Raw genomic sequence first — 15,089 nt, 5'->3', positions numbered from 1 at the left:
TCGATTCATCTCGCTCTATGTTTGTATAATTTTCATGGCTGTAAAATGATTATTCAGGACAGCCGTGTGACCAGAGTATCGTTTTGATGGATTGCAGGATCGTCAATGTTTTCTTCGTAGCTACATGCAGTGACATGCGAAATGACTGAATAAAAGTGTGCTGTCGATCAGGTTTTCATTTATGGAGCACGTACAATACCTAATGCCTATAAAATGAAGTTTATGTTCATTAAATTATATTACCAGGAGTTCTTCAATTACAGCATCATTTCTTAAGTTGAAATCAGCTTCATTTGCGGTGAATTGATGCAGGTACCACTGTTGACGAATTTCGTTCCAGGACCAAGCAGAGCCTTCTCCGTCGTCAGATAGTGTACTTTCCTATGTGCAACGGGCAATTCATTGTAGTTTGTGCTTTATTTAACGATGAATAGTTTATACCATGAATAGTGCGACGAGAGAAAATATTTATCGCTGGTTTACATGTTTTAACCATTTTTTCATTATACTTGAGCCTACCCAATTGTTAGGGGGAATATTGTATCCACTGGCATTAGTAGTTCCATTATCCCAGATATAGTAGTCTGTGTAGGGATGAGTACGATAAATCGAGGCATTAAACCAGGTGTGGTTGATGCTTGAATGGTTTGGAATAAAGTCCAGAATCACTTTCAGCCCTAAAATCATAGTATCATTTCGATCGAATATTATTTTTTCGATAAAGTGAACGTACAAAATCCAAAGATACACGATAAAGGAGGTACGCGTCAAAGGAAAAACTCACCAAGGTCGTGAGCTGCAGTTATAAGTTCATAGAAATCGTCGAGATCACCATAAGTAGAATCAATGTTTTTGTAATCCGTCACGTCATACCCTGAATTGGAGAGAGGTGAAGGGTAGATTGTGTTTAACCATATCGTTTCCACTCCTAAGTCCACGAAGTGATAGAGTCGGCTTTTTACACCTGCAATCAAGAAATACGTAACTAAAGACCAGTATTGAATTACAAGTTATAACTAGATACAGTGGGCGCTAGATGAATATCCTGTCGCTATAAGGCCATACAAGCGAGTGCCCTTCCACATCGCATGCACAAACGCGGCATCCCCCACCTCAGTGCACCCATCTCCCACTGTGCTGTACTGTCACCCCCCACCGCGCACAGCTCTCGCTTTCGACGCCAGCAGTGGGGGCGATTAGCAACTACCCATTTCAGAGAATTTTCGTTTCGTCGGGCCCCACAGCAGGGCCATATATCCAACGTCCACTGTACGTTTAAGATTAAGAAGTGTTATTTATGACTTGCAAAATTCTGAGGACTTAATCTTTTCACCTTATACTGTTTACGGAATGTATATTGTTGACTCAAAAACTTTGCCGTACTTTCCTTACGAGATCATACCTAGCATTATGTACTCGATAATATCGACTATAATACGAATATGAATAATATTTTCAATTATTGAACAGAACCTGGCGTTCTGATAAAGCAGCATGTATATTAAAATAGAAAAAAAGAATGCATCGATGAGCTAACATAGCCTCTTTACTGTGAAGATTAAAGACATTCTAGACGGTCTGGACGGCAAGAATATTACCACATTCTATTAGGAATGAGGATTCAAAAAGCATTGATGCTCTTATTCAATGGAATCAGTAAACAGATAGCTGAGATATATACATGAGTGTTGTAATTCTGACTTTATCAGATAGGGATGATCGCTCAAAAACTTTCATCGTGTTAAGACCACAGGTGTAGAGAAAGCCTTCACATATGTGTCAAATGTGGAAAATAAAGTTACATCCATGAAACGGAAACAATATGAAAGTTGATTTACTTGTCTTGAAAATACATTTTTTATAATTGTATACAAGTTTTTCTTGCGGTAATATCGAGTTTTGAAGCGTGCGCATCACAGTTGGAACAGTATATCCAAAGCAGCGGGGCGCCGCGTAGCGCGCAAAAGTTAGCGGTTCTTGTCGAAGCCGTTACTCTTACGTAAAAATGTTTTGAATACTTTTTTGTTGAAAACTTTGGATTCCTAATTTTTGTACATAACTATAAGCGACAAAGATTCAATACTCAGCGAGATATTCTTGAGAAATTAAACTTTGTAACTATTTTCGAAGATGACGATGCTAACTTCACAGGTGCGAATGAGGACTTTTAGTGGGTTCGATGTAATGTTACGTTCTGGGAAGAACATCGCGAGTTGGTAACTATTGATAAAAAAATTAGCATACACAAATTCTAAATTAATGCGGTAGAGAACAGATTAATAAATGGTTGATAGTTGAATAAAAACATTAGAAAATATGTTACTGCATGAAATGTATATTTAACTTGAACTGATGGACCCTTAACGCAATTCTATCATGACTTTTTTTGCAAATGCTTACAAAAATATACCTAAGAATACTCATTCATCCATACACCATTCATACTCAGCTTTTAAATACTACATTCGTTTTATAATAGAAAAATTACCAGATATATTTTGATCACTGAAGAATTATCGTGCTTACTAATCAATATCTATTAACGACTGTCAAATTCAGTTATATATTGAGTTCACCCTCATGGAAAAAACCCTCAACTCGAGTGTCAATTCGTACCTCTAATTCATACTTCATGTTAAAGTCCCATAAGAAAAAAATAGAGGGTACGAGTTCACCCCCAAATTGAGTTTTTTTTTAGTGAGTACTCTAAGTGAAATTATTTGAATTTAGATCTGACTAATTTATTGATAGCATTGAAAACTCATCATGATACAATGTGTGGCAATAGCCTTCGTAGGCGGTGCATTGAAGATGGTGATGCTAATTGATGATAGTCACGTTTAAAATTGAAATCCGTCAAGCCAGGTGTATCCATTGCGATCCGTTAGCTTCGGCATCGGAGCAATATATAGATTTTCAGGTCAACTGCGTGGCACTGTATGTTTATGTTTTATAAAGGTAATGTTATTTGAGTTGTTTAAATTTTGTGCAACACATAAACTGGTGTGTGATTAATTCAGTCAAATTTTATATATGCAATTGAGTCACAGATACCAGGAATTGTGGACCTTCCGTCCCTGTGTCTTCTCGTAAAGTCCCCTCTCGTCTTCCGTTCCTCTGGCCTTTCGCATTTCACATACAGCGCTACTGGTAAATAGTAAGTACGGTGTTACTGTCTGATGGTAAAAATTGAAACTACTGAAATCGGGTCAACTGTCACGAAGATCTTATGCATAATGAAAAAATACTGAACTTGTATTTAATTATTTAAACCTTATTGGGTATTATTTGCAGTTATTATTGATTTAGTATTTTTTCTATTAAGTGAATGTATTGTGCGGGTAAGTGAGAGATTAGAGAATGGGTGCGAGATGTTTATTCCGTCCGCTCGTTACCGAGTTTGAACTCAACTGCCTGACAATGACTAGGCTTGTGTACATGTGTATACACACTGGATATATATATATATATATATATATATATATATATATATATATATATATATATATATATATATATATGTATAATTAGGTATGTACGAGAAAGTACGTCACTGAGCTCAGCATGCACTGTTGAACAAACATTAGTCCAGGGCACAAAGTGCGTAACAAATCGTACGTCGTAACATCGATGGTAAACAAAAGGCACGATTCAATAAAATCTGCAGAATGTCACGAGTGTGCGGTATGAGGTGGTATGTATATAGAAAGCAATACGTTTTGACGTAAAATATCTGTGAAGTATCTTTAATTTAGTATCTTGGTTGACAGGTGGATGCAAGTATACTATTGCCTCTCTCATGTGGGTTCACCAACGAAGCGTAAATCTGGCGTCTACAGAAATCAACTGATTCTGGCAAAAAGCGAAGAACAAGGGTTGAAATATGCAGGAAACTGAGCTCTCATTGAACAACGCAATTCGAAAACAATCTGTCAGGTGCGTGGCACGTGATGCAAAATATGTTCGCCATTCTGTACAACAAACAAGTTGTACAAGCATTTACTGGCCTTGGTATTTCCTTTTTGACCTTTGTTACACCCAGAAGTTGATTTTATTGTATTCTGTGCTAGCTAGTCCCAGGTTTATGCTGCTTTGGTTTCTGTTCATTCGCTTATCATCAGAGAGGTTGGATATTTTTGTGCTGCACAATGCAAGCTATAAGGTCCACAGATAATCACTTGAACACTATTTATGATTTAATATATTTTTCGAGACATGACTTTGAATGAAAGCATGTATGAAATGTTTAGTACTTGTGTTTTACGTAATCTATTTTTCCATCTATCCTGAATAATAACACATTCTTTCTATATTTTAGACACTGAAAGCATTGATTGAAGCAGAATTGGTGTGACATGTGCATGGGCAGCGAGTTTTTTGAATATGAAGGAACCAAACGCTGGATCGAACATCAATAGCGAGGGATTATTAACTTGAAAAATTAGTTCTCAATCACTGGACATCACTGGAATTCGAGTTGTACTTTAATATTAAACATCACATGGAAATCGGTAATATGCTGAACATCTTTTAACGTTTATGGGAAATCCATACTACGTTTCAGTTTCTGTACTGCCTCATTGATTTTATGCCTTGTCGTAGATAATAGATTAGAGGGTGAAGTAAGAGTAGTACAGCAAGGGGGGTTCTACACGCAGATTCCTGTTACCGACACTTACCGACCGAGCCGCTCCGCGCAGCCCACCAAGCCGACCAGTCCGTCTATACATTCTCCCCAGACTCAAACCCTTTTCCGCTCCGCGCAGCCCAGACTCAAACCCTTTTCCGCGATGACGTCACAGTCTGCCGTACCGAAGGTCAAAAACGTGCAACCTTACCGACAGTTGTATCGTTCGAGGGTCAAAATCGAGCTGTTTTACCGACAATCTTACCGACCCCGTGCAACCTTACCGACAGTTGTATCGATCGAGGGTCAAAATCGTGCTGTTTTACCGACAATCTTACCGACCGAAGGTCTGTAGTGCTCGCCTGTCCCACGATAGGACTGCTGATGTGTAACATGAACCACTCCGAATTCCTTTCCCACGGTAGGACTGCTGACGTGTAACGTCAACCACCTCACATTCCTTTCCCACCTTATCAACCACGTGACATTCCAAAATTAATGGTTCCGAGAATTGTTTGTCTCAACGTCGCACCGAAATCCTTTGACCGCATGCCGCTCGCCGTCGAAACTTGTCGAACGCATTGTTTTGTCTAACCACCTTATCAACCACGTGACATTCCAAAATTAATGGTTCCGAGAATTTGCTGATGTGTAACATGAACCACTCCGAATTCCTTTCCCACGGTAGGACTGCTGATGTGTAACATCAACCACCTCACATCCCTTTCCCACCTTATCAGCCCCGTGGCATTCCAAATTTAATAGTTCCGAGAATTGTTTGTCCCAACGTCGCACCGGAATCCTTTGACCGCGTGCCGCTCACCGTCAAGTCGAAACTTGTCAGGTGCGCGCGCATACGTATTTGATATCAGTCCCGTGACATTCCTTACCCTCCATCAAATTATGTGGTGGGGGAACGTTATATAAACGAAAAGTGAAAACTTCATCGTCAGTCTGAAGCTGTTCTTCTTGCAAATGAGAAGTGCTCTGGAACAACGTGAGTTGAAGAAACGATTAGAACTGCTCCTCAAGAATATCGGAGAAGTAAAACATCTCCTGAAAATCAGATCCGACCTCAATCAACTGACAAGAGATTTCGAGCACCTACAACTGGACAGTAACGATCATGGACTTCTCAAAACTGAACGAAATCGCGCGGCTGGAGACGTTTCTGTCGTTGAAAAAAGTTTCGGATCTTGAAGCCTACTTCGAATACAGAGTCAGCGGTGTTCGTCGAGTCAAAACGAAATTTGGAGACAAAATCGTTCTGGACTTAGATGACGCTTTCACGATTTTTCTGCCCAACCGACTGAACAAAGCCCTCCACGAAAATGAAGATTTGTTCCAGAAGGTGACGGCAGCCAGTAAGGAGATACGGTTACATATACGCTATCTTGGCGGACCCTACGGTCAACTTGAATTTGTATACGTATAATATTCAAACAATGTTCTGTGTAAGTCTTACGTTTAATAAACAAAAAGATTGAAATTATGAATATTTTTTCATTGTATACCTTTAATCCTACGTACGTTTTGTATCTAGAATTAAGTCTCAAAATCTAAGAAAATGTCCGAACACCACTAAGCAACGACGGAGGGTTTCGAGCTGCGTCATGTGAACTCTACGATGAGTATTTGGACGGGTTCAGACCGGAGTGCAAGGTCGGCCGATAGCCGCGGTACAGAGCCTGCGGTGTTGGGTTACTATCGCTCTAGGAATGCAAAACTCGGTTTGAGTACAGCTCGGTCAAGGATGGAGAGCAAGGTCGAATCTTACATAAGCTTCTGAAAAAAATTCTCTCTCTTAAGAGCTAAGGTGAAGGTATAAAATTATTTCATGAATATTCTTTAAAAAAAACAGTTTTATTGAGTACAATTTTTAGAGTACGGTTGACAATTACTTCACAAAAAATAGTACAATAATTCTATTCAACAGTGTCATGACCAGGGTGATATATTCGCCAGGAATGCGGGACCGTTCTTGTCGACGCTTCTGCGCAGTAACACAAATCGTACAGCCTCGCCATCCGGACAGTACGATGATTTTGTAGCCAATTCTGAAGTATGCAAACGTTTCGTGCTGCACAGATTGCGTTGGGTATTGTGTGAAGGTCGCATCTCAGAGCTGAAGTTTTTTGCAGGGTTTCAAGCGACGGGCAGTCAAAGTCCAACATATCGATGATTTGAACTTTCGGAACGATTTTGAGCAACCAATCTCGTTTTTCTTCTCCTTTTACGTACACGGTTTGAGCTTTGCACAGCCTGTCTTGAATGGTCCGCTCAACTTCCTCAAAAGGTATGGTTCCACAGCTCCAACGTAAGCCGTGAAAATCGCGTTCTAGCCAAGAATTTTGGCTTTTGTATTTGACGTCCATTAAATTCCATTTGTAAGGTGGTTTGAAGAAAAACACTGATGGAGATGCTTCCGAGTAGATTGAAATTACAGCCAATTCTTTTAACGTGAAGGTGTTGTTGAAAGGTCTATGAAAGCCTTGTATGTCAACGATAAGCTCCATCTTTGAACTGTGCGAGATGGTGGGAACGGGTTAGCTTTTATACCAACTTTTTCACCCCACCACTGAGCGGGTTGTATTCGACAATACGATCGTGAACGATCAAGCAGTACGCCGATGTTTCAGCGGGAAAGTTGGCTTTAGCTTCAAATTCAAGACGGATGTCGACAGGTCCGTACTTCAAAGATTCGTTTTGTTTTGAACAGTCGATAACGAATAAGGGGACGTCTCGAAGGAATTCACTCTTTGTCAGCAACGGCTCGGGGTTCTTGTCGTAGTAGGTAGCTTGGAAGTTTGCGTACATCTCGTACAGGAGCGCGTAGAGATTACGACTCATGTTGAGGTTCAGGTTACCGTACGGATAAGATTGAGAGTTTAAGAATAGCTTGACGTCCGTGATATTGCAATGATCGAAATGACTTGCGTTCTTGCCGGTCTTGTTCTTTCTACTTGTTTGGAAACTCAAAATGACGTACCGAGGTTTTTCAAGCTGAGTGGAAGTTTTCACAGTCCAAACGTGTTTCGATGTTGTGGGAAGTAAGGGATATTCGTACAATTCCCAACTGCGGAAGCTCATCGAAACAGGCGGATCTCTCTGAATGAAATTTAGTAGGTCAACTTTTTTCTGATCCGCGAGTTTCAAATACGGTATTAGCCATTCCACTGCATTGATCGTGATTTTGAATTCCTCCTCCTGAGTCTGCATGATTGCGTTGACGTCAGTTTTTGATCTCGTCAAAATTAACTCATGTTTAGCGTTGACAACGATCTTGCGGTAGTCTTCGGCGAAACCCAATATCATGCTGAGCGGTATCAGTACGTCAAAGTTACCATCGGCATCGGTTAATTTTTTCTTCTCTTCTACATCGAGCCATCCAGCGTTCTCCATCAGCCAAGTCTGACCAGGGTGCAGGGAAGCGTAACCCTTCATGAGACTTGTCAAGCCAACGTTCTTGCTTCTATCAACCTCAACTGCGTTAATTTCGTAGCGAATTTCTTCAAACAGATGACAGATGGCGTTGTTTACGAGCTGTGTGTTCACAGTAGCTGTACCATCAGGTTTGAGGAGTCGTCCGTGGATATGTACCGAACTTTTGCTGGGTAATATGCATAAATCCTGATGCTGAACGGTGATTCGAATTTCATCGCTGTTGTTGAAAGTTGACGAGGCGTAAGGTTTGTGAGCGTGAATCTCGTAATGCGCAACGGATTCGTCAAAGACGACTGGTGTTTGAATGCTCAAGATTTCCTCCTCCATGGCACGTAGCAGATGATAAAAAGCAAAATCGGATTTTTATTTGTCGGAAATTCCTCTTCCAAAAGGTGTCAGTTTCAGACCCAGAGCTATCAGGAACTCCACGTTTCGAGGTGTTAGCGGTTCGGGAATCGATCGACGACTGACTTGATCGGGGCATGTCGACTTACTGATATACCTACTCTTTGACAGTCTGTTATATACAATTCCCATCGTTTATTGCGATTTGATGTGTAGTCTCACAGTAATAACTTCTCCACGAAAATTAACCAGGTCTCCGTCTTGATCCACTAACCGGAGCTGAACGTGATCTATGGTCTTGACGGTGATCGGAAGGTAAATGACGTGCGACGGTACTTTCACGATCTTATATCCTGGTGGGACGGTCGGGAAAAACTCGTGAATAGTGTGTACTTTGTGTCCATTGACGTAGGCGCCCGTTGTAATGCTACACTCGACTCGCAACGCGTTGACCTTGAGTATAGTTACAAGCACGTCCGATTCGTGAGTTTTGTCAACCTCCAATACACGTGGTGTAAATCCCAAAAGTTGAGCAATGGAATCATTCGGCTCAAAGTTAATCGTGTGGTTGCATGTGATTTCGCTGCGTGATGTATTATTGTTGGGTTTGATGGCGAGCCTGATATCTGTATTTCTTAGCACGTTTTGAAGATACTTCTCTATGTCCTCGATCTCGTAGCTGCCGGTAGGTATGGTGATCACTTTGTCAGCTACGTAAATTTTATTGTGACCGACATCAACGTTGGGAATCGAATTAAAGGTTAACAATTCTACCAAGCCAAGAGCATAACTTTTATCACGAGCAAGTTCGATCGGTGGGAAATATTGTGCATCGAGTATCGAAGAGGTTCCCGAAATCGTTAACGTTAACGAATCATCCATGACTGCGAGTGGTAGACTGACTTTGACGAATCACGCATCATGTTTATATAGCTCGCTACTTAGAAATTTCAGACACAAGTGTCCGCATTCAAATGTATCGTAATCCTGGTACCTCTCATGATTGTATTTGACGCTACCAACGCCGAGGTATTTTATGAGGTCCGAGGGTGGTTGAAGGTTGCCGAAACTGTCAAAGTAATCGATATTATTGTCGCGTTTCTTGTACGCAACCCAGTGTGTTCCCGGACCGTCTTTGTCGTTAAGGTTGATTATAGCTGACTCGTTTTTTCGTGGACCGTTTTCGGGCATTTCGTTTCGCATGAAAACACCGCGGAAATGCGGAACCCTCAAGATTTTTGCATATTTCAACAAGTCCCAATCAGTCAACGCTCGACGTGGTAGCGTCGCATCTAGTTTTTTGAAAGATGGAGACCAAGACCTGTTTTGTACGGTTTCATATGAAGCCCTTTGCCCAACGCGATAGCTTCCATAGTTTTGTTGTGTCGTTTGCTTTCCTCCAATTCTCGTTTAGCCGCGCTCGCATCGTTCACAGCTTTTGCTATACCTGCCGCACCACCGGCTAACGCACCCGTAGCGCTGAGACCAGCAAAAATAGGAATCAGAAACGGTAGAAAACCACCGACTTTCGAAGGTACCGGTAGGACGCGAGGTGTTCGCACTTTACATTTACCACCCGCTTTTTTAACGGCGTTCTCAGCTCCCTTCAGCGCAGATTCGATAGCTACTTTTGCATCGTTGCTTGGAACCATAGAACGTTTTGCAGCATTTACAATTTTTCTCAAGGTCACATTTTTTGACTTTCGCATTCCCATTCCGAGTTTTGATTTTACTTTCATTGTATTAGCTACTGCCCAAGCGGCTGCCTTCTCACCCAAATTTGCGTCCTTTGCGAGAACCCGTTTCCAAGCTTTCTCAGCCAACACCCTATCAGCCTCGTTTCTAACTTCAAGGTTCTCACGATTTTTCGAATACGCTATATCGTGTTCCTTACACGCTGCATCGAGAGGATTGATACCGGAATCGCCTCTCGCGAGTCTTTTCGTCAACTTCGTACCGGGACCGCAGTATTGGTAACCGGGAACATGCAACTCGATCGGAAGTTTGTTGATGATTCTATTCACCAGACCCTTGCCACGATGTTGCCGCCTGCTGCTGCTTCGTTTACCTCTGTACGCGATCATGTTCGTGCGTTGACTGAAGAAAAGTGCTTTAAAACGGGGTATTTATAGCAAATCCGATCAGTCATGTCCGAGATGCGGTTTGAGAAACAACCTACCAAGCTTCCCGTGATGAATTTTGACAAACTTTCGGAGCAAAATGTCGAAAAGCACAAACGGCACGGTGAATTACTCCCGAACAGTGTACGTGCGATATTCTGTGGACCGTCGAATTGTGGTAAAACTAATGCGTTGCTCACACTTATAACCCATCCCAACGGACTCAGATTTGAAAATATCTACATCTACTCGAAATCTCTCAACCAACCTAAATACCAATTGTTGAAGCAATTGCTGGACCATGTTGAGAATACGGAGTATTTTGCGTTTACCGAGCGTGAGCAAGTGATTTCACCGGAAGAAGCACGGCCCAACTCAATAATCATATTTGACGATGTAGCGTGCGAGAAGCAGGACAATATTAGAGCCTACTTTTGCATGGGTAGACATCACGACGTTGACTGTTTCTATCTCTGTCAGACGTACGCGCGTATTCCCAAACATCTCGTGCGCGACAACGTAAACTTACTCGTGTTATTCAAACAAGACGATATGAACCTGAGACACGTATACAACGATCATGTGAACACCGATATGTCTTACACAGAGTTCAAAAGTGTGTGCTCTGCATGCTGGAACGGTGAGAAGTACGGGTTTCTGGTGATCGACAAAGACAGTGAGCTCAACGAAGGACGATACAGGAGGGGATTCGATTCTTTTGTTAGCCTGGAAAAGGAATAAAATCTACCGTTTTCGAGCGAGAGACGCAGTAGCGCTGCAGACTCAGTTGCGTCAACATGCAGAGCCCTGAGATTTCCAAGCAAAAAGATGTCCTACATCAGATTGCTCAAGCAAGTGCTGCGATCCGTCGAAAACACAGATTGCTCAAGTCGGGCAGGGAATCTACGACTCAGAAATTGAGTGACGTTTTCAAACCAGTAGTGACTCCGTTGCAAGAACTGGTGAATGTTACAAAAGACACCAAACCTGTCAAACAAGAGGTGGAAGAAATTAAAGAAGAAATAAAGGAGATGAAAAATGAAACGAAAAATGAAACTGTCTCGGAAATGGACGATTCCTTTGCTTCGGCGGGGGATGAAACAGTCGTAGAAACACCGGTCGAGGACGAGTATTTTGCACTGATGAGAGATGCGAAGACAAAAGGCGAATTGGACAACGTGTACGGTGTACGCAACCTCTCAAACGGACTAATGATCGGTGATACGTTGATATCTTTTGAGAGTGACTACGTTCGTATTGGCGACACGCGTTACCCGAAAACGAAGGGTTTGCTGGAACTTTTGTTCAAAAAGAAGCCCGACGGTTCTTCTGTGAGCGCCGGAGATCGGGAAAATTTTAAAAACATAATCCTCGCAACGAACGCGCATAAGAAGTATTACTCATCCGACGGGGCTGTTCGAAACGATAACAGTTACAAATTTAGAAATGTCATTGCCGAATTAATGGATTATTCTCCATCACCTCGCCGAAAGGGTAAAGGTCTACTTCCGCAAGCTATGATCACTCGACAAGGTGTTGAAACGGAATACGTCTTCTGGGATGATCCAAACGAGTTGGTGGAGCGTCTCCGTTTACTCCTGGCATCTCAGGCAGCGGGAAATCCGAGTCACAATAACGAAATAATCTCCATTATCGAAGAGCTACGCGAAGCAGGAATCATTTATGAAGCAGCTCCCGTCATTTTTGCATTCATTACCGAGATGAGCGTCGACGTGTTTGGACGTCAGCTGAATAAAAACACGACCGCGAGCACTCGCGGTCCTCCGGGTGTCGGGTTACAAATAACAGCGGACGGGCATTACGATATACGGAACAAGAGACTGTGCAACGTCGCAGATCCCGCAGAGCCGAACAATGCTGTAACTTTAAAAACCTTGAGACGAAAATTCAGCGTGCTGCAAAAACGAATCGACAACCTCGATCAAATGATCAAAGCTTTGGAGATCACCACGGAGAAAGCCTTGGATACCTTCTACACAGACTTTAAAACAGGCAGAGACTTGTCGATTCGAAACGCGGAAATCATTTCCAAATTGGACACCAGACTAATAGCGTTGGAATATGAACGAGGAAAAGCAAGCACTGGTGACGGAACTGCATAAGCCTGCACGCCGGAATTACCCGCGTCGACGTGTAGACGTGCGCGGCATCGACGAGACCCGGCAGGCGGATCTTGTTGATATGACGTCGTACGCTGGACAAAACAAAGGCTACAAGTACATGCTCACAGTCATTGATATCTTTTCAAAGTATGCGTGGGCTGTACCGATAAAGAGCAAGTCTGGAGATGATGTTACGAAGGCAATGGAATCTGTGCTTGTCCAAGGACGGGTACCGAAAAATTTACACGTCGACAGAGGAACGGAATTTTACAACTCGAAATTTGAATCGCTTATGACACGCTACGGAATCAAACATTACTCCACGTACAGTAATTTGAAGGCTTCGATCTGTGAACGTTTCAATCGCACGCTGAAAGGTAAAATGTGGACACGGTTCAGCATGCAAGGAAGCTACAAGTGGCTCGATATCTTATCCGATTTGGTTTCGGCTTACAACAACGTCAAACACCGAACCATAAGAATGAAACCGTCGGATGTCACCGTTGCAAACGAGAGGCTGATATTACGTCAGGCGTACGGAGGGCTTCGAGCGATACCTACCGTATCGGCAAAGTTCAAATCCGGCGACAAAGTTCGAATCAGCAAATTCAAAAATGTCTTCGAGAAAGGTTACACTCCCAATTGGACGACTGAAATATTCACGATAAGTCGAGTGGAAAATACTCATCCTGTGACGTACAAGCTCAAAGACTACCGAGATCGACCCATCGCTGGTGGTTTCTACGAACAAGAGCTCCTCAAGGTTAAGCATCCGGATATCTATCTGGTGGAGAAGGTGCTCAAGAAGCGTGGAAGAAAAATATACGTTAAATGGTTAGGTTTTGACAATACACACAACAGTTGGATAAACGAATCGGACATGTAACATTTGAATAAATGAATTTTTTGTAAAAACGTATGTCCCTCTTTATTTTATATCCGATACACAACAAGTATGCGTCTTTTTTTAGACAATCGACAGACATGGTACAGTTATAAAGCTAAGGTGTAGGCTTGTAGCCCCACGGAAGCGTGTCGGTTGTATTTTGAAACACGATCCGCTTGTCGTCATTCCAGCTCAGTGCTACTTTCTGCTGTTCTACGGTGTATACCTCGTGCTTTCGACTCATGATCAAATGCTGATTTGTAGACAAATTTTCACGGTTCAGAACACATTCCAAATAATCGTTAAAGGTTATTTTTGTTAACGCTGATCCTTTGACTCCTTTGGCACGTTTATTGTCTGTCTCATCTCCCAAGACTCGGAATGCGTACAACTTAGCTCGTAACCCTACAAATTCGAGCATGATTTTGCCGTTGTTCTCGTCTTTCATCAAACCGAGAACTTTTTTGTTCGCTAGAGGCATTCCATAAACGTTGTCAAGAGGATAATCCGACGTGTCAAATTTGTGCAAGTCCTCCTTCATGTGTTCGTATATGTCGGGGACGGTAAAATTGTAAATCAAACTATCGGTATCTGTGTACAATAATTTTGCTCGGTTGCCGAATTTCTGCTTAATGTAATTGTAATGAAAATCATAGATGTATGTTTTAGCCAGATCCATGATGGAGAAACCTGCATACAATGGTTCATTTAATTTGACTTTCGTCTTATTCATTTCGACGATAACCATCTCTTTGTCGAAAACGGTACAGCTGTGAAAATTAGGCTTGGCTATGGTAGCTCTCGCACCGTACCGTCCATCCCATTCGGTGATCAATCGAACATCTCTGTACTTTCGCACGTTTTCCATAGTTTTGCCAAAAACTGCGTTGTTCATTAGCTTGTAAAAATTTTTCTCAAATTCGTTGTCAGATTTTTTTCGCAAATCGGTATTTAAATCTATATATTTTTTCAGCCACGGAGTTTGCTTGAATTTGAGAACTCTGTGAATTTTGAGTAATTTTAAACCTAATTGTAAGCATTGTTTCAAAACGCGGTAGTGAACAACGTAGTTTTTCTTGGAAAATAGCGTGGGCGTCAATTTTGGCTGTTTATTGGTCGAAATCGGAGGTACATAGTGCTCCGGACACAATGGTAAATCCTTATGAGTTTCATGCAGTTCCGCAGGATATTCCAAATCTACCTCCAGCACGTAACCAAACTCTGCATCGTCCGAGATGGTAAGAACGTCGCATTGTCTGAAGTCTGATACCCATTCGAAGGAACTGTATGGCAGAGCAAAGCTCATAGCTGCACCGTACAAATTATTAACGTCAAAGTACATGAGATAAGATTCTTCGATCTCAGGATCGAATTTCTCTCCCATGTACCTGTTGTTGGCCTTTGCATATCTGTTCGAACACTGTGATACACCACCACGAATACCTTTTTCGATAAACATAACCATGTCTATGTCGGTGAGAAGCTCGAGTTCGATGCCTGTACATTTTAACATTGCATCAAACGACAGACCGGGCGCTGTGTAG

At 42.0% G+C, this 15,089-nt stretch overlaps 1 protein-coding gene across 1 annotated transcript in view; it reads right to left on the bottom strand.

Annotated features, from left to right (window-relative positions):
* The window catches only part of LOC124302505 (maltase 1-like), a 155,501-nt gene that overhangs the window by 48,721 nt on the left and 91,691 nt on the right, over window positions 1-15,089 (bottom strand). Inside the window, exons 2-4 of the mRNA XM_046758747.1 lie at window positions 785-964; window positions 520-677; window positions 244-381 (exon numbers count right to left, since the gene is read on the bottom strand). Of these exons, the coding sequence (XP_046614703.1) occupies window positions 244-381; window positions 520-677; window positions 785-964 (476 nt within the window). The remainder of the gene's footprint in view (window positions 1-243; window positions 382-519; window positions 678-784; window positions 965-15,089) is intronic.

This window comes from Neodiprion virginianus, chromosome 4 (genome assembly GCF_021901495.1).
Source record: "Neodiprion virginianus isolate iyNeoVirg1 chromosome 4, iyNeoVirg1.1, whole genome shotgun sequence".
NCBI lineage: Eukaryota > Metazoa > Arthropoda > Insecta > Hymenoptera > Diprionidae > Neodiprion > Neodiprion virginianus.
The sequence above is the reverse complement of the archived record's forward strand: the minus strand, read 5'-3'. Positions and strand labels throughout refer to the sequence as shown.